Source organism: Octopus bimaculoides, chromosome 12 (genome assembly GCF_001194135.2).
Source record: "Octopus bimaculoides isolate UCB-OBI-ISO-001 chromosome 12, ASM119413v2, whole genome shotgun sequence".
NCBI lineage: Eukaryota > Metazoa > Mollusca > Cephalopoda > Octopoda > Octopodidae > Octopus > Octopus bimaculoides.
The window spans coordinates 66253001-66278619 of NC_068992.1; the positions used below are offsets into that span (position 1 = coordinate 66253001).

At 38.2% G+C, this 25619-nt stretch overlaps 1 protein-coding gene across 3 annotated transcripts in view; it reads left to right on the forward strand.

Annotated features, from left to right (window-relative positions):
- The window catches only part of LOC106884485 (uncharacterized), a 100634-nt gene that overhangs the window by 20685 nt on the left and 54330 nt on the right, over positions 1-25619 (forward strand). For all 3 annotated transcript variants that reach the window (XM_014935894.2, XM_014935895.2, XM_014935896.2), the window contains exons 2-3: positions 13577-20345; positions 22959-24228. In XM_014935894.2, the coding sequence (XP_014791380.1) occupies positions 13577-20345; positions 22959-24228 (8039 nt within the window). The remainder of the gene's footprint in view (positions 1-13576; positions 20346-22958; positions 24229-25619) is intronic.

Here is a 25619-nt window from a genome sequence, read left to right on the forward strand (position 1 = left end):
AAATAGGGATCAGGGATGAATTAGAGTAGTGGTTCTCAAGTGGGGTCCACATAAGATTTTGTTGTTAAAATTTTATTTTGTGCAATAAATTGATTATATCTTTCTACAATACACAAGATATTTTAACTAATTATTTATACAATCACTAATAATATTTAATTATAAAAATATAATTGGATTTATTTAAACACTGAATGGCTTTGGGGATCCATTCGCGTAAAATAGGAATCAAAGAGGTCCCTAGGCAAAAAACAGTTGAGAACCACTGAACTATTTCTAAGACGTCTCTCATCTGTTATTTTTCCTGCGTGGAGGTGCAATGGCCCAGTGGTTAGGGCAGCGGACTTGCAGTCGTAGGATTGCAGTTTCGATTCCCAGACCAGGCGTTGTGAGTGTTTATTGAGCGAAAATGCCGAAAGCTCCACAAGGTTCCAGTGGTGGCGAACCCTGCTGTACTCTTTCACCACAACTTTCTCTCACTTTTTCTTCCTGCTTCTGTTGTACCTGTATTTCAAAGGGACCAGCCTTGTCATGCTGAATCTCCCCAAGAACTACATTAAGGGTACACGTGTCTGTGGAGTGCTCAGCCACTTGCACGTTAATTTCACAAGCAGGCTGTTCCGTTGATCGGATCAACTGGAACCCTCGTTGTCGTAACCGACGGAGTACCGTAGTATTCTTCCTGCTACAAAAATAAGAAAACATGGCAGGCATGGCTGGAACAATGTGTTATTGAGTGGTGATTGTGTATAAGTGTTGCGTTGTATGAATTGGGTAAAATATGGACTGTGTTGGTGGTACTGTTGAATTGCGGAGTGTTTTGGGTTGGATGTCGGTTGTGACTAGTTGGGCTACTTTTTAAGGCTGTATATAGATTTGTAGTCCCTAGTACAATTCTTATGTTCTATGTCATACCTGGTGCCTCTGTCATGTTATTGCTATTGTATTTAACAGTTCACCTTGATCACTTTGTCAATCTAGACTGACATGTCCTAGATGTTTGTGGTCAGACAGTTATTGTGTACCATGTTTAGGACATGCTTGCATCATTTCTCATCTCTTTTCCTATCAAAGTGTCAATACTTTGCTCAGTAGACTTAACTACTAACTTAATCATGTCTGTGAATAGACAGAATTTTCAAGGACTGCTTTCCCAAAAATGGTGTTGTCAGTTGCCTCATGTTATTAATTGGATAATCAACAGTTGAGCTTAGCTTCTTCTCTTATTGTATTCTTCCTATAATTATTTGTAGCTAGGCTGTGATCCTTTTCAACTACTAAAAAGACATACTGCTCCTAATTTTAATCTAGAAGTTTTGAGCCATTGTTAGCTTTTATTTTAGTTTACTTTCTTTTTGATAAATCTTACAGAGTGTTGGCTTTGGTGTAGTTTTTCTCTGGTATATTGTGGAATTTATTTTTGATTTTCATTCTTTGTTATTTTATTTAAACCTCTTCTCCAGTATTGTCCTAATTTAAATCTTTTCCTTCCATACATTTGCTTGCTGCTAAATATTTCTCTAGTCCCACTGTTGTTATTTTATATTAGTTGTCTCTAGTATAGTGTATGGAATAGATATATCAGCTTTGAGCTGCTAGCTCCAGAATGCTGTTAATAGGTAGTTTAAGCTTTTCAGTTCACTAATCTTTCAGTTTATGCTGAAGCTATAATATGGCTAATGTATTTATAATATATCATCTTATTTCTAGCATTGAATAATACAGTTGTGTTAAATTTCTGTGTGTTGTATGTACACCTAACTATTTATATGTGATTCTGTTGTATGTACACCTAACTATTTATATCTGTGTTGTACCTACACCAAACTATTTGTGTGGTTCTGTTCTAATTCTCTGATTTTTAATACCTGGTTCTAATTTACTGTTTTCAGCTTTAGTTAATTTGACTTTCACTAGTTTTGGTACATTACTGTTATCTCAGTAGAATTCATGAACAACTTTTGGTAGGTTCTCCAGCTGGGTTCTTTGTAAATAAAGTCCTCCATACGGAGGAGATGGTTTATAATTTGGTCAACATCAAGCCAAATGAGATCATAGTCATGGCTAACGCCATTGTTGCGTGACTGGACTGTTAAAAGCACCCTTCAATCGTTGGGCAATGTGCTGTGCTTGTGAAGACCTGTTGAACCGAGTGAAATCATTGTCGTGGCCGGTGCCAGTGCCGCCTGACTGGCACCTATACCAATGGTACGTAAAAAGCACTTTTCGAGCATTGGGCCTCATGGAGGCAGTGACAGGTGACCAAAACCCTTGGCAACATACCGTACTTATGTTAACCTGTCAAGCCAAGTGAGACTGTAGTCATGGCACATAAAAAAACACCCACTACACTTTTGGAGTGGTTGGCATTAGGAAGGACATCCAGCCTTAGAAACCTTGCCACATCAGATCAGATTGGAACCTGGTGCAGCCCTGCAGCTTACCAGTTTTCAGTCAAACCATCCAATCCATGCCTGCACGGAAAGCAAACATTAAACAATGATGATGATGATGGTGCTTTCATTTTTATTATCTGTAAGATCTCACTGTCACCATAGTTGTTGTCATTTTGTTTTCCTTGCTGCCATAAGTTGGATAGTTTAACAGAATTTGAAATGATTCATTGGCTTAGAAGACCGTCTCTCGATCTAATGTCTTAACTTTGGCTTGGTTTTTATAGTTGGATTCCCTTCCTAGTGTCAACCACCTAACAGAGTGAACTGGGGGTATACTTTCATATATGCACCAGCACTATAGAGGTTGTCTTGTCTTTAGCAAGACTGATGAGCCCTCCCAAGCTCGTCATTGCCTCTGCTCAATTTGCCAACCACTTTACTGAGTGTACAGGCTGCAGTTTATTTTGACGCCAGAACTTGTGAGGTTTTGGCAGAATTTACAGTACAGTGAGTGGAAGAGATTTATTACGGAGGGAGGGAAGCATTACATATTCTCAACAGTGAGAATAGAAGAGAGCATGGTGACCGAAAACCAAGGGAAAGTGGATGAAAGTTGCAAGAGTTCAATCTCACCCTGATGTCCACTTAGACATCATGAAGGATAATGGTGGGAGTGGCAGGATATGGGGTGGTGGAGCTAACACACACACACAGTGTGCTTCTATACAGTTTTTTGTCTAACGATTGCATTCACTAGGTATAGTGTCCTCTATTCTAGCCTGGGGCTAGAATAAAGCGACTCAGAAAGGTATTACCTTGCTTTAAAGCATATGAGGGTTGGCAACAGAATGGCCTGCCAACTGCAGAGAATCTGCCTTAGCAAGTATCGTCCATGCAAGCATGGAAATGTGGATATGATGACGACATCGACAGCAGTGAGGGTTGGGCTGGATATCCTCATTTCTGAGATACCAGAGTTGACAAAGAACCTATGATCAATAATACAAACATGACAAAACAGTAGCACCTTGTTTCGAGTCAATCACACCACACACAATATTGCTTGTTTTACTAAAACAATCTGTTGTTTAAAACTCTTTAAATTTGTTTTTTAATCTAAAAAAACAAAAAGCCCCAGAATATATCGAGTAGGTTATTAAAGACTTTTATTTTATAATTGTATGAGTTTCTTTTGTCAGAGTTCTGAATGATATTAATTACAGTAATTCACATGGTTTCAGGTACTTCAGCTAGGATAGTTGTTATTTCTCAGCCTGTTTGTAGTCTCCATTGCAGTTTATATTTAAATTTACATCCATTTAATAATGTTGCCATATCATATTACACCTTCTCCTTGTACTGGCTAAATCTTATGCCATTCCCAAACTTCTTCTAGCCCCATCACTCACCCTGCAGTTCACCAAGCAGCTGTCTGACAAATCTTTCTGGGTTGTTGTTACCAGATGTGACATACAGACAAACAACAGCAACAACAACAACAATAATAATAATGATGGAAAGTGTGCCAAGTTGGTTATTTGCCTTGTTGAAAGTGAGGTCAGTGTAACCTGACTGATTAAAAGTACTGGACAAGAGGAAAGTAATAAAAGCCACCAGTGAAAAACGTCAGTGGCTCATGAATCTTAACACATTATTACAGACAGCCGGAACTCACACACACACACACACACAGACACACACACACACACACATGCATGACACACGTACACATGCCTAGCAGTAATAAATAACCTATATATACTATGTATGTGGCAAGTACCATACAATAAGTCCAAGTTTGTAAGCTCTGGGCAATCTGAGTTCATGACCTACTTTTAATTTCCAGAGGAAGCTATTTTCTTTCAGTGATACATTCTACACACGTGCACACACACACACACACACCAGTGGGGAACACTGTAGTGTAACTTAGGTCTGTTTGCTGTTTGTAACTATTTCACTTGCTTTGCTAAATGCCATTGAGAAATGTATGAACATCACAGCCCAGCCTAATTATATATAATGTTAGATATTATAATATTAGTTTGGAACACATGGAAGGAAGCTGGGACAACTGTTCTCATTATGAGTCTCTTTGTCTTTTCTGTTTCCAATTAGTGTTTATAATATGTAATATTAAATCATTCCTTAATAATGTATATATCATGATTATGTGTTTAAAATGTTGAACTAGTAACTTTTCTGATGATGAGTTCAAATCTTACTATGACCACCATAGTATTTTTTACAAGACTTATATCAGCCAAACTATTAATGATAGGAAAGTTAATATCTTATCTGGGGTTGCAAGAAGTGATGTATTTAAGACACTAAAGAATTTGGTTGTGGTGCTCCAGCATGACCTTGGCTGTGATGTCTGAAGCAAACTTATGAAGTAAATACAAGGCTTGTTCATTAAAGATTTCCCCTGACCCACTTTCGGTTATTGCAGGAAATGGAACTTGTACAGGTATAATCATACATGTCTCTACATGTTACATTGTATATTGCATCTTTCCACTAGTATTCGTTTGTCTTCTACAGCTGCTGAAGTGGACAAAGGTGTTATAATGGAGGCAGTTCAATGCAGATCAGTGATCAGGTTCTTATACTTGAAAAGTCATGCACCAAAAGAGATTTGTGATGAGATGAAAGAAGTTTATGGTGACAATGCACCATCATACGATGTAATCAAGCACTGGCATCGCCAGTTCAAATGTGGTCGGACATCAGTGGAAACGGCTCCTATTCCTTGATGATGTTACCATCCATAAAGTGGAAGTTGCCATTTTGGAGGATCACCACATAATTATTTGCCAACTAGCCCAAGAAGTGAAGATAAGTGTAAGGTCCATGGAAACAAAAATCATTCACGACCATTTACACAAGCTGAAGTTGTCTGCACGATGGATTCCCCAGATGCTCTCACCTTTTCAGAAGCAGGAACAAGTCAGTTGCTCCCAAGCTCTTTTGGCAATGTGCCAAGAAAATGAGAAAGAGTTTTTCAGCAGACTTATCACATAGGATGCAACATGGGGCCATCGCTATGATCCTGAGACTAAAGTCCAGTTGAAGCAATGGAAACATGATTACTCACCACCTCTCAAGAAGGATCATGTCCAACCGTCAGCAGGCAAGATGATGCTCACAGTCTTTTGGGACCAGCGTGGAGTAGTAATGGTGGATATCCTGGCAAAGGGCACCACAACTCACGGGGCATACTACACTTCTCTGCTGCAGAAATTGCTGGACGCCATCAAAGCAGAGAGGCATGGTATGCTGACCGAAGGAGTCTGCCTCATCCCAGACAACGTCCTAGTTCACAATGTGCACATTGAACAGATCAAAGCATAGTCCTGCAGCTATGAAATCCTTCCTCATGCCCCTTACTCTTGTGACCTCTTACCATTTGACTTCCATCCACTTCTTTCCAACCATGAAGTGTTTTTTGAAGGGGAAGCACTTTTCGGAAGGTGATGACCTTATTTCCGAGGTAGAGCCTTGACTCCAGACGCAACCTACCGACTTCTACAGAGGAGGTCTTCACAGCTGCATAAAGTGATGGGAGATGTGTGTCACCAGTGGTGGTGGCTATGTGGAGAAGTGCTAATAGTTATGCCAAGTTTTGTTTATCCCAGTCCTTGCGAAGTAGGTCAGGGGAAATCTTTAATGAACACCCTTTGTAAATGCTGTTAATGGAAGTTTGTTGCGTGATTTTTTAATTTACCTCAATTTCTATTGATGCAACTACATAATGTGTGTGTGTGTGTGTGTGTTTATCTATCTGTCCTGCCTTAGGAAAGATGCCAGTCTATCTCCAGTTTGTAATTGTGTTACAGTTGCCATCATGAGGAACTCACCTCCTCATCACAATGCCTTGCTACTGTATAGTTTGAACTATGACCAGCAAAGATGTCTTTGATTACAGAACTGACAAAGTCAGGGTAATACAGCATCTAGGGGCTTTCTTATTGGCCATAATTTCCTTTCCTATTGAGATTTCTTATTGCATTTCCTTGTCTGATGTTTTTCCAGCCTGTTTTTTTCATTCTTCATTATATGTAGGCTCCTTACATTGTCCTCTCATTGTCATAACATTGCCCTTGTGGCAAATAAGGTGTCATCATTGTCGTCATCATCATCACTCAGCTCTGTCTGCCTCAGGTGTTGTATACATGTTTACTCATCTTTTCATATGTCTTTTGGTATAAATTTATGACACTTTTGTTGTTGCCTGTTGGACCCTTTGTTTATTTTGTTGTTTCATTTATTACTAAGGTTGTCTGTTTTCAAACCTTACATTTTAGATGTTTCTGACTCCTCCTTATTCTTGGACAATTTTTCTAGGTCTTTCATGGAAATATATTTTATTGTGCTAGGTTTCAAAACCTCTATCTGTAAGCAACTGTTATTTTGTCAGTATATCTGTGAACAACATCAGGGAACTTTTCTTCTCCCTTTGTATACGTAGACATGTCCCAAATTCTTCTTCCTCTTCCATTTTTGGACACTGTCTATGGCATGCATTCATACCATCTGTTTGCCAATTTATGCTGTTGGCACAATTTCCAGTGCCTGTAGCTGCCTACTCTGTTGTAAATGTCAGTTTACTCAGGGGGTTTTTTTTTTTTTTTTTTCTGTTTTTGCTTGTTTTCCTTAACCTTTTTTGGAAACCACAAATAATTTGAAAATAATAAAAAAAAATTGATTCAATTCATTTAGTAAAATGACTTAACTTTTTAATGGTATATTAAGCTCTTTTAAGTTTTTACATAAAATTGTGATGGGAGGTTTTAATTCAATTAAAAACACTTTAAAACAGGTGTTTATGAACAATGGCTCAGGTGAGTTGATATCAAAAACACCCAATGAGTGAGTCACCTGTTTCTTTCTGCTCTCAACATATATCACAACTATTACAAAATGTCTGTTTTATAGCTTTTTTTTTTTTTTTTTTGCTAAACATACATTGGTCTTTATTATTCACTGATTTATTCGGAGTAGTGTCATCATCTTAGCCCAGATAAACCAGTATGTCAAACTAATTCCTCATCTCAGAAATTCAATCAAAAACTCTTTAGATATTTGATATATATTGATCTTACAGACAGACTTTAGTTCTGTAATCATTTCGTCTTGATCAGATATTAGGACATTGAATTTGAGCTACAGACCTTAGTGTTGTAAAATTATGGTCGTTTAACCTTGTGTCAGTTTTGGTGCAACAGTGGGATTTTGGGAAAATTTAGCTGCTAGTTTTAACAAGTCAAGTGATCACATAGTACCTTTCAGCACTGCAACCAGTGTTGGGATTTTTAGGGGTCTGTTTTGATTATTTGAACTCTGGTTGAGTACTGTCAAAACAGAGTTTCTTTTTCTCCAATCATGTCTGCCCTGTGTTTCTTTTTCTCCTCTCTCTCTCTCTCTTTCATTGTTATACTTCTCAGCCTCTTTGAAAATGGCGAACAATTATATCTCTCATGTTTCACAAACATCTCTATCAGCCTATTGTTATTCACTGCTGTGTATTTGCATTAATTGTCATTTTCTGTAGCAGTTTTCTTATTGAAACAATTGTCTTCCTCCATCTTCTCTGATAAATATAGTTTGTCTCTGTAGCTTAGAGGTTGGTATCATGGCATTCGCAGAAAAACAACAAAATTAATGGCAGTATCAAATGATGTCTTGAATTGTTTGGTTTTTCTTTCCAGTTTCATTAATTTGTTCACCTTCTTTATTAAAAGTTAGAAATTACATAATGTACATCTGACATATTGATGCTGATTACAATTAGTTCAGTCTTTGGTGTTCCCATCATCATCATCATTCTGAAAATTAGATGACAGTTATGCCATATAGTTTGTACACAGACATAAAATAATAATAATTTTAATGTAAAAGTCAATGAACCAGTCAACATAGAGGGAAATATGTTTATGTCTTATCTGTAGGGTCCATAACATTGCTACAGAGATCAAAAGACATCTTTTCAACGTGATTGACTTGATTACAACACCATCAGAATTTTGTTTGCAAACTATGAATATATGGAAGCCCATCATTGTCAACATTTCATGTTGCCATTTTGGGCCTCACATTTCTATTTATTTTATGTCACAATTTGTGAATGACTGCATTGTTGGTTACAATATTTCTTGTAGACCAATCACTGCTTCACTCTGTTTCCAATAGCAACAAGGACAGCAAAGTGTCAGCATCTATTTTATTTCTCTCTCTCTCACGTGGGTGGATGCATCTTCTCCACTACTTCCTGTAATCACTTATCTGGGTTCTTTGTGATCCCCTTCATGTGGTTCAACTTCTTGAGATGAGTTTTCACCATTTTGTCTCATGTCTTCTTAGGTCCCCCTCTGCCCTATGTCCCATCCACTTGGGGCACTTCTTCATACAGCTGACATCCCCTCTACCCAGCATAATCTTTTCTCTTGCACACTAAATCTTTTTAATTCCTCATATATATATATATATCCAGCTTTTTTCTCAGCTCATTTGTGCTCCACCATTCATTGCACATTTTGTGATGCATGCTTTCTTCATTTCTTTCTCACCTCCACAAATCTTCTGCATTCAAGGCCTACATCTCACTAACAGGCAGCATTGCACTTCTTGGTAACAAGAGAAACCTTTTGTTACCAGCAGAACTAATTAGCACCCAGAACTTTTTTCCATCCTGTTCTTCTGCAGTTTACTATGTTTGAAGAATACTCTGCTCCACTGCTATTTAAGTCACCAAACTAACAAAAGCTATCAACAACATGTACAGAGACTTGTGGGTATTTGAAAGAATCTATTTCATGTGTACTCTTACTGCTGACTGCTCCTGTTCATCTGCCTCATACAAAGGCTACCTTCTCAGTCAGTCTACCTACAATCCAACCACATCTTTTGCACATCCATGCTTTACACCAGGGTACACTATATGGAATTCCTAGCTGCTCCCTCCTATAAAGCACAACCATTTGCATGATGGTAAGATGGTCCTGTTTTCATTCCTACTTAACCCCTCAATTCTAGGTGTTGCTTCCCTTTCTAGAATTTCTTTTCTAAATCTACAAATTTAGGTCATCATCATACAAAAGTTCTCACAGACAGTCTTAAATTCTTCTGTTATAATCTAAAAAACTGTAATGAGAAGGAGATAGTTGAGAAAGGAGCCCTGATAGACATGTAGCTGCATTCTATACTCCTTGCTGAACTCATTGCTAACTCTGATCTTGCTGAATGCACCTCTCTACATGGCTTGCATGACCCTCATCTCAAGCCATTCGTCTACTCCTAACATCCTTAGAAACCTCAAGACTGCAGAGTGTGGAACCCTCTGTGGAACCTGCCATATAAACATACCCACACATGTTGGTGGCACGTGAAAAGCACCATCCAAATGTGATTGATGCTAGGCCCACCTGACTGGCTCCTGTGCCGGTGGTACATAAAAAGCACCCACTACACTCTCGGAATGATTGGCAATAGGAAGGGCATCCAGCTGTAGAAACATTGCCAGATCAGATTGGATCCTAGTGCAGCTGCTGGCTCTCCAGACCTCAGTCAAACCATCCAACCCATGCCAGCATGGAAAATGGACGTTAAACAATGATAATGATCATCATTATCATCATCATCATCATCACACACACACACACACATACACATTTATATGACAAGCTTCTGTCTAGTTTGCACCCATCAAATTTCATCCAGTGTGAAGCAATAGTAGAAGAGACTTGCCCAAGGTAGCACACAACAGGATTGAACTCCAAACCATGAAGGCAAACTTTTTAACTGCACAACCATGTCTACACTATCTGAATAAAAAATGCAATGGCCACCACTGGAATGGATTTCATCAAAAGTTTGCTGGATCATAGCTGACCTAATTTAAACAATAATGACCTGTTTACAGCCAGGTGGATTGAGCTATTGAAACTTATCTTAGTCACAGACACAAGGTGATAGCAATGACAACACAAAATACTGGCCTCTTAGCTGATTGTCCACCACTTTTGGTCAAACCTGCTGCTTTTAACAACATAGGAATGAAAGAGAATTGGCTTTGCTTGTAAATAGAATGTTCTGAGAATCTGACAAAGAGCTTTTCAGACAATTCCATGAGGAAATACACCAATAAACTGTAGATAGTTTCATAAAACTAAGCATTATCTATTTAGTATGAAGATGCTAAATAAAGAAAGACCTGCTACATAGGTTATTGTTTTTGGATAAGTAATGGAATAAGTAGTTTCTTAGTATATAAACGATGGTATTGCAGGACTGTGTGTGTGTTGTGTTGTGTTTGAAAACTGTATAGTTAATTTAAACAAATCAATCATCTTTTTAGAGAGGAGGTAAGTTGAAGCTGTGCCAGATGCAAAATAGTTCCAGAAGTCATGTGATTTCATTTTGGAATTTTGTTGGCTGCTGACCAAACTATCCAGTTATTCCAACCAAAGTGAAGGTTGTTGAAAATAGAAACTCTATGTTTCTAAGTAGGCTGGCTTATTCAGGCTAAAATGAAAGACAGAGAGAGAGAGAGAAAGAAATAAAAGGTTCAAGAAAGTGAAAAAATGAGAAAAGAAAAAAAAGAATAGCAACTGTTGTAATTAACGTAAAGTAATTTGGGTGGAGAATGGCAAGGAAAACGTTTAAAGACAAAATTAGAGAATAATTATAAATATATAAAGAAATAACTCTAATATTTTGAAATATGAAGAAAATCTTAAAATGACTGTTGGTTTATTGAGTCCACCATCTACAAGGATATGGGTGTGTGGTAGGTAAGAGAGAGAGGAGAGAATGTAATGTTTGGAAATAATACCATTTGTTTATTCTAGAGATGTGGAATCTATGCATCAATAAGGTTGTTCTTTGAGTCTGGCTGTCCTCAAACACTTGAGTGTACTATGAGAAACCTCACAGTTTACTGTTCTGTCCCTTCATCTCTTGTTACAGGTCTTGTCATCGGCTAAATCACTGCCTGACCAATCTTTCTTCAGGCAATCTGTCCTAATGTTCCAATGACCAAGAATTATCTGTTGTTGCTGGTGTAATTATATAAGAAGACTTGCCATTTCTTGATAGCCTTTAACTAAACAATTTAATCATCGTTGAGATATTATAAGTAAATATAAATATTAAGTCGAAGGCTGTTGTTTGGTTGCATTTGTATGGCATTGAGATGGTGGGGGGAGATGGAATTTCCATTCATAATGTGCTTCATAAGTTCAATCAATCAAATTTTTTAGTTTTACAAGCATGATTAAATGCTGTTAACTGTTTTGTTGTTTAACCATCATCATTGAACATCCGTTTTCCATGCTGTTATGGGTTGCATGGTTTGACAGGAGCTGGCAAGTTGGACAGCCGCACCAGGTTCCAATTGTCAGTGTAGGCATAGGTTTCTATGGTTGGATGCCATTCCTAACGCCAACCACTTTGCAGAGTGCACTGGCACCAACACAGGTTGTCTTTAACCCTTTCATTATCAACCCGGCTGAAACCAGTTCTGGTTCTGTAGTACAAATGTCTTGTTTTCATAAGTTTTGAATTAAAGTCTCCCATCAAACCTTAGTCACAATTTATGTTCCTAACACTAGCTTAATGATGACTAAGTTATTTTACTAAATTCTTTGTTCTATTTAAAGTAATTGAAAGATACACAGAGCATCTCGGCAGAAATACAGTAACGAGTGGGGTAGAATAGAAAGGGCAGCAGCTTTATAATCAGGGCTGAGAAGCTGATGAACAATAGAGGAACAGGAATAGGTTTCTTATAGTAGAGGAGATATGTGGCTACATCATTATATAAGGGTGGCTGGAGATAATGGGAGTGGAGAGGTAAAGATGGTGGTGGTGAGGTGTCAGGATGGACTCTGAAAATACAAAACAGTTAGGAAAAGAGAGAATGATGCCAGAAGGTTGGGTGCAATGTAGCGAATGGCAAAGAAAAGTGAGAGGAGTCAGTGGCAGATGTGGGAGGATGTTAGGAATGAAATAGGAGTGTCAATGAGAATTAGTTAAGAGGAGAGAAAAGGAGATAACTGGTGGCACAGAAAGGGTGATCAGTGGAAAACAAAGGTGGAGAGGGATTGAGAATGAGGAATGGATGTCAAAAGGAAGTGGTTCCTGCAAGAGAGAGAGAGAGAGAGAGATAAGTGGTAGGTGAGAAAAGTGATGAAATATTTAGTTCTACTCTCATTTAATTACAGCATTAGATTAATGCAGTGGTTAGTATAGTGATGGAAGGATGAACGTTAGAAAGATTAAAAAGTGAGGAAAGCCTAGCAGGGATAAATTGGGCATAGAATGCACATGCGTGTGTGCACGCGCGCGCGCACACACACACACACACACACACATATGCCTATATAGAGTTAAACGTTCAGGAATTCAGACTTGACATTTTGATTGTACCAATGGTACTTTTTTTTTTTTTTCTTTGCTTGTGAAATTGAAGGAAAACAACCCCACTAACTGACTGAGTGTACTTTAATAAAAGAAAATGTCAAGATGTAGAGTATTCTAAATTCTTTTCACAAATTCTTAATATGTTTGAAATATGTTTAAAATTTTCACTTGTTTCAAAAAACACTTATATCAGTTGCAGAATGGCCTTGTCCATCTTGGTCATAAATTGGTTCAACAGAATAGAAATATTCCTTCACACTATCATTTTAGCTGAGTTTGCATACACCTACTTTATCATTCACTTTCAACCCAAGATAATCCAATTGCATCTCAGTTTCTTTCATTTTGGTTGTGGACCCTAATTCTGATTACGGTCCCAGTTTTGATAGCTACACTGTCAACAGTCCATCTCATATTAGACTTTTCACACATTGGTGTCTACCACTACCAGATTGCATATTTTACTTGTCTACGAGAAATTCCATGACGATGTCTTGAATGCCTTTGGCTAACTTATGGATGCCAGTCACAACCGTGATTTCCCTTGAAAGTTCTCTCTAAGACTCTATTGTAGCATCATTGCTAATTCCATTCAAATACACTTTGTTTAAAGCCAACCTAACCATATCCTCTTTCACCTCCTCCTCCTCATCATCACCATCATCATCATAATTTTTCTCTGTATTATGTTATTTTCATTCTTACTTTTTGGGGAAAAAAATCTATTTCTATGATTTCTTCTTTTTTCTTTTCCACAGAATGTTGGTAAAATTGACACACAATCACAGCACCAGCAGCAACTACAAAAACAGCAGCAGCAACTACAACAACTGCAACAGCAGCAACTACAACAGCAACACACTCTGTTATTACTACAACGGCAGAAACTGCAACAACAGCAACAACAGTCACTGCAACTTTATAAAACACAACAGAAACAGTTGCAACAACAGCAGCAGCACCTTCAGCAACAGTACCACCTGCAGCAGCAGCAGCAGTTAGGTCAACAAAATATTAAAAATGTTGACAATGATAAACCAATTTTGGTGCCTGAAGCACCATTTACAAGGAACGTTCCCAAAGTTTCTCGTATAAAACAGAAAAATAGATATCGCTCAACATGTCAATATGACAGACCAATTTCTTCCAGCACCCTAAACAGACAGTCTTCTTATAGAGATTGGCCTCCAGTTAACTTGGGGAAGAATTTCCCCAGTTCTGCTGGAAAATGTAGTTCTTATGATTTCCCAGATTGCGTAAGAAAAACAGGTGCTACCACAGCAACTTGTTACAAAGACCGGGGTGGTGTTAGTGAGAGTGGTGGCGAGTGTATTGACAGTACTGAAGATGGTACAAGTGATGCGTGTACATTGGACTACCACACATTTGCCAAGTATGAGCATCAGAACAAGGTTGACTTTAGTTTAGCCTCTCATAAACATCTTCGGAAAAATAATGGTGCTAGTTGTTCCGGGCCGTTTCCTGCTGAGTCTGCTTCGGATGTATTAAGTCGCTCTGATGTCTCACCTGACAGTGGAATTCAATCGTTCCCAGGCACACCTGTAAGAAACGAATCCCCAAGTCATTTACTATTGCTTAATTCTGATAACCACATTGAAGGCAGCCAGTTACTGTCCAACAGCCAACTTAACCGATGTATTTCAACATTTCAAAAACCAACCAGCTTATCCCAGCAAAGTATTGCCACAACCACAACCACCACGACCATCAATACTGCTACTACCACTTCTACTACTTGTGCCACCTCTCAGGTTACTCTCAGTTCAATTAGCTGTGATCTTAATAGACAAATCTGTGATATAAAAACAACTTCCTCAGCATCAGATTCAAAACACATGGGAAGGAGGAGAGGTAGGGGGCGCCCTCCTAAAAGGGCAAAAAATTCATGGATATTACAAAACAAGAAGTCATTGATTTATGCTCACTTGTATGCAGAAACAAGAGACGCCGAGGTAATTGAGAGGACCCCGTTTTCTAACAACATAACATTGCCTGAACACATACAAGCAAACAATCATCACACAAAAGATGTCAATGAGTTTCCTTTTTGTCAACAAATGCCCCATAAGATTCTGGAAAGAAATTATTCGGCTGATATTCTAGGTAAATCTTTGTCTAGCTACCAAGGGTGCAGGTTCCAACAAGACGATGGCAACCTTTCCCCGACTCGAGAGAATAAACAGTCAGTCTCTGAGCATAACCTATCTAATAAGAAAGTCACAAAGACTAAGTCACTTGAACCATTTCTACAGAACACTAAAGCAACATTATTTGAGAAAAATAAAGATGTGAATTTGTCTGTTAGCTCGAAACTACCAACTTGTGTCGATGAAAAATCTGGCAGCAATTCTAAAGCCTATGGCAGTGTGCCATGCTTTGATAAATTCAACATCCATTCAAATGGGAAGTCAAATCCAGTGCTTTGTACGAGTGTGGACAGCATAAGCAATGCTAATAAAACATCTCAGTTATCTTACCTTGCCAACCTCTTTGAATATGAGGGGTCACATGACAAACAACCCTGCTTGAACAAAACCAGTGATTTATCTGCTGAGAAGAAAGGTAGTGAGTTGAATAATTCCACAGGTATGAATGATATGTCTTACCTGAAATATGTAGATAACATACATACTGAGAACTCCTCAAATTTCTCACGGGCCAAAAAGAAAGACAAACTGTGCAGCAAGAAAGCAGAGAGGCAAATGTTATCATTGAACAGCAGTGAACAATCAGTTTGTCAATCATTAGCCAACTCCTCATCTGCACAATACTCATCAGACATTTCAACCCACAAATTTGGTTCTTTAGTTAAAACAGTGGATGTTCTTTCAAGTAAGGAAAAAGTGGACTCTCTCTATAAGAAAATGTGCATATTTTCAGAAAACAAAAAAACTGATTCTGCGTTTGATAAATCTTATTCTAAAAAATGTAACTCATCTAATAAGTTAGATTGCATACCAGCATTGCAAAAGGCAGATTTTGATAGTTATAAAGGCATCAAAGATTCATTACTCCCTAATCGCAGAATATATGAAGATTCTCCACCAGTTCTAATGAAAGCTGAAGATTTGCCATGCTCTGAAAAAGTCAAAGATCCACCTTGTTTGGAAGAATATTGTTTGCCTGGAGTTAAAAAGACTGAAACCAAACGTAAAAAGGCTGAAAATATGCCGAAAATTAAGAAAGCTGAAAAGCAGTTTGTTCCTATTAAACAGGATCTATCCAAGCCCAAGACTGACAGTTTTGTTCCTGCAAATGTCGAAAATGGTAAGATTCTTGAAGATTTTCGGTTGTCAAAATCTGAAAAGGCTGAGCCAATAAATGACATTGTTAGTAATTCTTTTGGGAAGAAATTAGATTCTAAAATGAAAGACGAACAGGTAAAACCCATGTTGGAACCCAAAGAGGGCGATGAAAGTAAAAAGGTGAAGGTAAGCAAAACTGGTAACACACTGTTGAAAAAATGTAATCTAGCAGAACAGAACAGTGAAACTTGTTTAATGCAGTCGAATAAAAAAGTTTCTGTTAAGAAATCTGAAGAAAAATTAGAATCTAAAAATATAAATATGAATTATGTATCAAAAAATACTGATTTATCATCAGCACCATTAACCCCAGTACTGTCCAGATGTGAAGAGAACAATTTCTTAAGTAAAACATCATCTGTAAATTGTCAGGCACCACCACCACCACAACAACAACAGAAGCAACAATTCAAACAAGTTAAACAACGACAGATTGGGAAATCTCAGCAGGTCCAGCTGAAACAGAAATCCACTCAACAGAAAGACACAACTTCATCGGAGACAAAACAGAAGAGTTCATCATTACCATCACATCACAGCTCCTCGCATTTACAACAAGAAAAACATCTTGTAGATTTACAATCTCAGAAAGCTACAACACATTTACACAAACAGAAGCAGCAGTCTGTGCAATCAAAACAACAGCAGCAGCAGCATCCACTGCAATTCCAGGATGCAAGACACCCTCCACAATTACAAGAACAACCTGCACAACTTCAACAGAAAAAGCAAATGCTACATGTGCAGCAGTTTGTTTCACAGCATCAGCAACAACCATTACAGCCACAACATCATCCTCCCAAATTACTTCAACAACAGGTTTTGTCACCAACCAAACTATTGGAACAGTGTCGCCCTCCATTAAACCTTCAAGAACAACTACCACCCCAGCTGTACCAACACCGACCATCAACCGCACCGGCCAAGATCCAAACATCGGCCTCACTACAACCAAAAGAATCTCACTCAAGTCCAACCAAACAGATGCAACAACAACCAGTACTGCATTCAATTAAACCAAAGAAGAAGGCTGACAATGGAATTGTTGAAAGAAACAAGCAAATTCCATTGATGAAAAAAGCCAGATCTCTTTCCAAGAAATCTATCAATAACCATATACATCCTCCAGACAGTAAGGCTTCTTTATTGTCTCAGCCTCCGCCAGCCAATAGTATTGAGGAACCAGTTGTGAAGAAGACTGAAGAATCATCTGAGATGAAAGCCATTGATGATAGGTTGTGCAGCCAAAGTTTTGTTGAATCTCTCAATACAAAGCAGTCAGGGACATTTGGAAATAACGTGGATGGGTCAAAGCTGCCCAAAATTAAGGATGATATAGTTTTACAGAAGGAAAAGGATGTCTTAACAGATAAAATATCTTGTCAGTCTGAAGATGACTTTGAGTCTTTCCCCAGTCAGAAGGTAATTCAAAATGATGTAAATTTTATAAAATCTGATAATTTAAGAAGTCTCCAGAAATTGAAGAAAGGAAAGAAACTTTCAAAGCTTCAGAAGTTACACCTCACTGATAAGAAAAATACTTCAGAAGAACTTCTGAAGTTGGCCGAAAAACATTCCTTAAATGCTCCAGACTCTCCCAAAACTGAAGGCCCAAGCAAATTAAAAAGAAGTTCGTTAGTTAGACGTAAAAAAGCTGCATTTAACAGTAATTTCAAAAATCAAGTTGAATCTCTTCAAGGAACAATAACGGACCCTTGCATTCGGAACACTTGTGATTCTAAAGCTGAATTCCATTCGAGTTACAGAAACTGTAACGATTTATGTGATAAAACCAAGACTGAAATAGGTGGGTCATTAAATGGGATCCAAGTTCGCAGAAAACCAGGAAGACCAAAGGGCTCTAAAAACAAGTCGATGCTAAAGAAAACTTTGGCGTCACAGAAATTACCGACCATGTTTGAGCAACCTGAAAATAATGGGATTCCCAATAATATGACCCATGATAACTTGATGTCTGGTAAACTGAGTCAGCGGAGCTCAAGGAGTTCTTTGAGTGGTTCAACTCATAGCTTGTCCCCTATTGTGAAACGTCCCCGAGGGAGACCTCGGAAAAATCCAACTGCTAATGCTTTACGGCCTTTGGAAAATAAGCGTTTACGGCATTTAGAAGAGGTAACTCAGACTGGATTGGAATGTGAGAACTCTGAAACCTTGGAGACTAAACGAAGATCCGGGTTAGGGCAAAAACTCCCTTCTGAAGAAGGAGATTTTGATTCATTGATCAGGAGTGTTCACGATTCAATTAAATCTCAGTTCCATGGCCAAGAGGAAACCGAAGATTTTAATGACTTCAATTTGACTGATAATTTAGACACCATTGAACCCACTCTTGTTAATGTTTGCATTCAGCAAGAAACCAAACCCACTCGAGTTGTTCCGAAAATCAGGAGGCCTAAGCTTCACGTGATGATGCGTAGGCCTCGTCGTGGACGAAGGAAAAAAAGAAGTGTTTCATCAAACAGTCATCAGTCGTTTCTTCGGAGCTCTTTTTCATCAAACGTTAATCTCCCTGCAAAAGCTACATTTTCTTCATTTACTTCCAATAACATTCATCTTAATCAGCCGTCTTTTACATCAGATGGAAATTCTTTTTCTAGTTTTGCTGCAACATCAACCACAATCTCAAAAGCAGGATTTCATTCACAGTCATTCAAGAAATTTACTCGCCAATGTGCAAAACGTAAATTAATCAGTAAGAAGAAGAAAAAACGGATGCTTTATTTTCGGTCTAAACATAAAAATATAGTTGATCCAGTATTTCTTGCAGATCTTGATGTAATAATTGGACAATTTGATAGTTTGATAATATCAGAATCTCTTGAACATCTTGCAAAGTTTAACATGGGTGACAAACCTATGCCAAGCATATTTCGGTTAGCAAAAATTATCAGCAGTAAAAAGAAAAAAAAGGAAAGGCAACTGACATATAATGAACAGAATAACTGCCACTTTTCATACGAGGACATGCAGTGTCAGCTCTCTCCACAGATAAGCCCAACAGAGAACCAGCAGTCACCATTCCATTATTTAACAGACAAATCTAAGAAGGTTAAGTTACGTAAGGAGTTGAGAGAACGTTGCTCGAAAGATGTTGGGGACAAAAGGAACAAAGCAGCAGCAGCTGAAAAATTACTGAAAGACCCTGTAAAAGTTGGAGTGAAAGAACCTGGTGGGAAGAATCGTCGAGAGGCTTGTGAAAAAGTCGTCAAGGATACAAAAGAGCGAGAAAAAGTGAGCCGAGGTTTATCGCTTGATAGAGCACGCCGATGCTCTTCACTTGACAGAGTACGAAAAGGTTCATTAAATAAAGTACGCAAGGGGTCGTCATTAGATCGAAGTGGCAAAACTTCTAGTGAGTGCCACTTTGAGAAAAATGGTTCTGATGAACAAAATGGTGATATTAAATTTCACAAAAGTTATGTTAAAACTTTGAATAATGCCATCGATAAATCCACTGATGTTGACAATAAGATATCTAAAAATGATACAACATTGGAACATATAAAAACCAAAGATTCAGAATTAACTGAGACAATTCCTGAGAAATCCTTTGCAAAATCTAATCGTAAGGTTTCTGTAACTCCAAAATCTGATAAATCATTAGAAAAGTCGTGTGATGAGCATTTAGAATCGGAGAAAAACATTGATAAATCATTGGATAGTTCAAAAGTGTTATTTCAGAAGGAAGAGAATCTTCGAAGAGTAAATGAGAAGATGAATTATGTCGGTGCTGTTCACAGCAAAGAAAATGCCGAAAATTCTTATAGAGAGAAATGTCCACAGGAGTTGTTAGAGAAACCGCCTCATAAAGAGTGCTTTGATAGAAATCGTAAAGATTTCTTAGAAAAATCTCGGAAAGACTCAGGAGAGAAAATTCGCAAAGAAATTGGAGAGAAAAGCCATAAAGAGAAAAATAAAGTAATTCGTCGGAAAAGTGCCTCTGAAGAGAATCTCTGCCAGACTGGTGAAGAGATGAAAATGAGCAACCAGCAGTGTTTGCCACCAAAGAAGAGACATAAACTCTTTTCCAGTGTCCAATCATCTGCTGAAGGAGATTGTCAAATGTCAAATGGGAAAGCTGATCCCACACTTCAGTGCTTAAAGACACCGGAAAAGCGTAAAGTTGGCCGACCACGCAAACATCCATTACATTATGAAGAACTTCCTAATGTAGATTCTGGTAAGTAATTAACACTTTGGTGCAACTTCTTCTATATTGTCTTCTTCAAAGACATCTTAACACATATCTTCTTTATTGAAGTTAGCGATCTTGTAAGGAGTGAAGGCGCATGGCTCAGTGGTTAGAGTGCCAAACTTATGACTGTGAGGTTGTGAGTTTGAATCCTGGACCGGGTTGTGTGTTGTGTTCTTGAGCAAGACACTTTATTTCATGTTGCTCCAATTCACTCAGCTGTAGAAATGAGTTGCAACATCACAAGTGCCAAGCTGTATCGGCCTTTGCCTTTCCCTTGGATAAATTAAGCTGGTATTTTTTATGCCTGCTATTTCAGTACAACTCTATGCATGCATGAAGCATCAGACAACCACATTGGGAGTTTATAGCTGATTCTGCCCATAAGAAAGGAACAAATAATACAAGGTGGCTGTAGGTCATCACACCCTGGCAATGCCGGGATGCATTGCTAGTTCTTTATAAGTGTTAAGTTATCCTTTTCCAGAGTTGATGAAATAGAAAGCAGTCAAGTACAGGGGTTGTTCATTGACTACACATCTCCAAAATGTGTAGCCTTTGTATTAGTGGTAGAAATCCTTATCTGGGGCCCACAGTCAGAGTTATTCCATACATATGGTCCATTTAGGGCTTATTGAAAGTCTTAATATTCTTCAGTTGATTTGAACTGCCTTCAACACTTCATGTTATCTGTTTATCTTTAATCTTCATCCATGCAGCATCTTGATTCAAGTGTCTTTTACCATGAGTCTTGTGTGTGGAATTTGGGAGGTAGAAAGTATATGGAAGTTTGGGTGGTACCATTTCTGTTTATAGGGAACTGCTCTAACACCAGCCCTTAGTCCTGGAGTACCTTTAACATAGTAAAGTCCATTGTAAACATTGAGACCAAATTTCTAGTCTGACAATAAATTCCTCTTTCCCTCCAACCAGTCTGGGGTCTCTGAGAGAAAAAGTCGAGGACACTGCTCTTCCTCTTCTGAGAAAAGTCAATGTGGTACTTCTTTACCATCTGAGGATGCAATGTATGTCTGTGTGTCAGCTGCAGTAAATATATTCCATGAAGCGTTCACCAGTTTGTCACTGGTTCTGTTGTTGATCCATAGTTTTCACAATCTTCAGGAAACCTCTTCAGTGGTTCTACTTTAGAATCACTACACGAATACAATGAAGTAGTACCACTTCAGTAACCCTATCAATTACAGGATGTCCATTAAAATTCTTCATATATTCTCCTCCTCCTCCTCCTCTTGATCTACATTAAATATTTCAAGTTGATATTTGCTTTTTCACCTTTCTAGAAGTTAAAAGCTCTGGCTTCAACAAAATGATTGTTATTTTAGTTTTAGAGCAAACACATAGGACTTCACTCCTCACCCCACCCCCTTCTCATTCACCTACATTGATTACATCTGGAACAAATAGCCATTCTCCAATATTATTCCTGGCAGAACTGGGCACAGAAGGGAAAAAATTGGTTTTGAGTTTGTTTTTAATATTTTTCTTCTTTCTGTTGCTTGACTTTTTTTTTCTTTTTGTTATTCTTATTCCTCATTTACCATTTCAACGGCAGCAGAGTTGATTATTTTCCTAAACTGTTTTAGTTTTTAACAGTGATTTTATAAATTTATTGAAAATAGAAACACAGAGAGTCTTGGTGGTTAATGCGATCTGTAGACATGGAGTTAGAGGGGTGGGTGGGTGTCTCTTTGGTTAATTTATTTTTTTATTTGTTATCTTTTTTTTCTTGTTGGTTGTAGATTGACTGACATTATGCCATTGAGGAAGGAAGGGGTGGATCCTTTTTTAAAAAAAAATAATAAATTACGTTTGACATTTAATGCATTCCTAATTCTGGGTGATGGCATTGTTAGAAGCAGTTTGAGAGTTGCAAAACTAGAGGATCGCTGTCTCTTATTTCTGAGTTCAACTTCTGCTTCGATTTGAACTTTGCCTTCTCCAGGCAGAGTGATGCTGTTGGTGGCAGCAACAGTGGTGGTGGTGGTAAAGAACTGGCACTCTTGGTTATGGCAGTGAGGGTTCCAGTTGATCCGATCAACTGAACAGCCAACTTGTGAAATTAATGTGCAAGTGGCTGAGTACTCCACAGACATGCATAATCCTTAACATATTCCTGGGGGAGATTCAGCATGACACAGAATGTGACAACGCTGGCTCTTTTGAAATACGCGTACAAATCATTTTTGCCAGCTGAGGGGAAACTGAAGAAACATGAAATAAAGCGTCTTTGTCAAGGGCATAATGTGCTGGCCGGAATTGAACTCACGACCTGATGATTGTGAGCCAAATTACCCTAACCACTTAGCTACACACCTTCACTTGGTGTAGATAAACTGCCAGAGGAATTGAATAACAAAATATTACAATGTGTTACTCTCTCAGAGAGAGAATTAATGCAATAACTAGGGATCCTTGATACCAACTGGTACCTGTGAAAGCGTTGTGTAGATAATGTTTTGGTCATTAATTCTGTATTTATGCATGGCAAATCAGTCACATAATTATGTCTAGGATATTTTCAAGCTACTTTTGTCGATGTGTGGATGTCTATGTGTATTCTTTGTGTTTTTTCATCTCTAGGTATGGAAAATAATTATCAGTCTCTTGAGACACCAGTTACTGTGAATAACAATAAGAACTCAGCTTCATATGAATTGGATAAATCATGCAGTGAGATGGCATCGCTAGATGGTTCCAGCTCATTGTCGCATTCACAGGCATTTTCTTCACACAGCCGCCCTAAATGCTCCAGGAAGTCATCTTACGAGGAGAACAAATGTTTCACCAACAATAGTGTGAAGTCCAACTGCATTTTAGAGAATTACAATGTACAGCAATCCAAAGATGGTCAGAAAGATGCTCCACGTTTATCTGAATCTCGGTGTACAGTTGTACAGGACTCAAGACTTTATAACTACGGTTCAACGGACTGTGACCGTGGGGCTGCTGCTGCATCTGTTGATAGCAGCAGCAGTGTTGGAAGTGTGTGTTCTCGTCAACAGAGTACAAAACTGGCAGCAACTGCTGCAGTGTCGACTGCAGGAGTAACAGCAGCAGCTGCTACTGCTGCAACGCCAGCAACAACAGTAGCAGCAGTGGTTACAGCCTCTAACACTAGCATCACTACATCATCATCATCATCATTATCATCATCATCTTCTTCATCTTCATCAACAACAACAACAACTACAACAACATCAGCCACAGTAGCATCAATGCCAGCTACAGTGGAAACTGCTGCATCATCATCATCTTCACTATCATCACCACCATCATTATCATCATCATTCTTATCATCATCATCATCATCATCGTCATCAACAGCAAAATCTTCTACTGCTAAAAAAGACTGTAAATCTTGCTTGGAATGCCAAAATCTGCAAAACCAGGTAAGTAACAAAACAGGCAAAGGGAAGACCAAGCTAGCCTCCCCTGAACATTCACCTGATTCGAAAAATGCTGTGGAAAAGATAAAACGTAAACTTGTGAACCAAAGTGTTCAACGATTACATAAGGCTGGACAGGTGAGGACTAAAGCTGATTGGTTATCACATGCTGATAACAGCCAATCGAAATCACCGGCAGATCTGGCCAACACTGATTATGTAAACGAAGTGACTTCTGAGAGCCACAATGTTCAGTCAACTGTGATGGATGATGGAGTATCTGAAGCGTGTCGTACGGACTCAAACAGACAGACTAGCATAGATAGCATTTCCTCTAATTCTGTGATAAATTATGTTCAATCAGAAAACGAGCCACTAACCGCCATGCACAAGAAACGCCAACGGAGTACCACGGATGATGGCAGAAGTAAACCCAAGAGAAGACGACAAGAAGGTTCTTTGAGGTAAGAAAAGTTGAGTTTTTTCTTTTCGTTTGTTGTTCTTAACTTTTTTTATTTCATCTTTGTTATATCATTTCAAATGTATTTATTATAAACACACACACACACACATATGTATGTATAATTATATGTTGGTGAAATGGATTATTTCCACATTGGTAATGGTTTTGTTCAGTTGATTTCAGGGACTTAAAAATAAAACGACAGCAAGGATATTCGAAAGCGTTGGATGTCTTTGATTGGTCATGTGACTGATGACATTGAGTTCTTTGCCTCAAACATTAGGAGGTGATTCTGATTCGAAGTTCCTCAGTAAGCACTTAGGTGTATGCCAGTTGGTTAAGAAAAGTTCAAGACTGGGCAGATGATGTGGAATTTTTCTGGCAAACAGGAGCTGTAAATCCTATTTAACAACGGACATTTCTAACATTTCTAACATGGGTGTCTATTGCACATTTTGTGTTCTTATATAAAAGAACCCTCCACTTCCATGTGTGTGCATGTAGCATTGAGAATTATAGCAGGTATAAGAGGTGTTACAAATTGTGAATGGCACTGGAATGGCTGAAAGCACAGAAAGGGAGGTGATTGGCTAAAGTAGTGCAGACAGGGATTAAAATGAGAAATGGAAAATGATTCCAAGGGGGGAGGGGAGGTAACTGGAAGAAACATATCTTCAAATCCAATTATTGTTCTGCCCAGAACTAAAAACTGACAGATTTTGCATTTCATTTCCAACCAGTTTCCAACCTTTATAAATTAATGCTGTATTTAGTATTTATTTGCTTTGCGATATAAATCTGATTTATTGTGAGTCATTATTTCTTGTGCATTGGTACCAAACTGGAGCCCTGCTTACATAAAACATTATTTTTGGTCGTCGGTGGATTAATGAGTCTTCTTGAGTGAGGGTATGTCTGATAACTCAGATCATGTGACTTGAATATGAATTAATAGAATCTTGTTTTGAAACCAATTTTAATACTTGAGACCTTTCTTTCAGCAATTCCATTTGATTATGATTTGATGGGAGGAGGGCATATATATGATGTTATCAATCCATGTATACAAGTCGTTATCAGGAAATTCACAAACATTGTAAAACAATGTTTCCTGAGTACAGTTCTTGATTATTTAATCCTTATTACTTTGGCCTCTTCCCCTCCTCAGCTGCAATTATTAAAAACAGTCATTTCCTACCTTACATTTCTCTCGCTCTTTATAGCTCTGTTATTTCATCACATTACCTCTCTAATTATCTTCCCTTTCTCTGGTGAAGAGATTTCTTTCCTCTTTCCACTTCTCTTACATTATTTCTAACCCTCACTCTTTCCATACCTCCTTACATAGAACTCTCTTTACTCATGACTGTCTAACAAGTTGCTGGCTTCCAC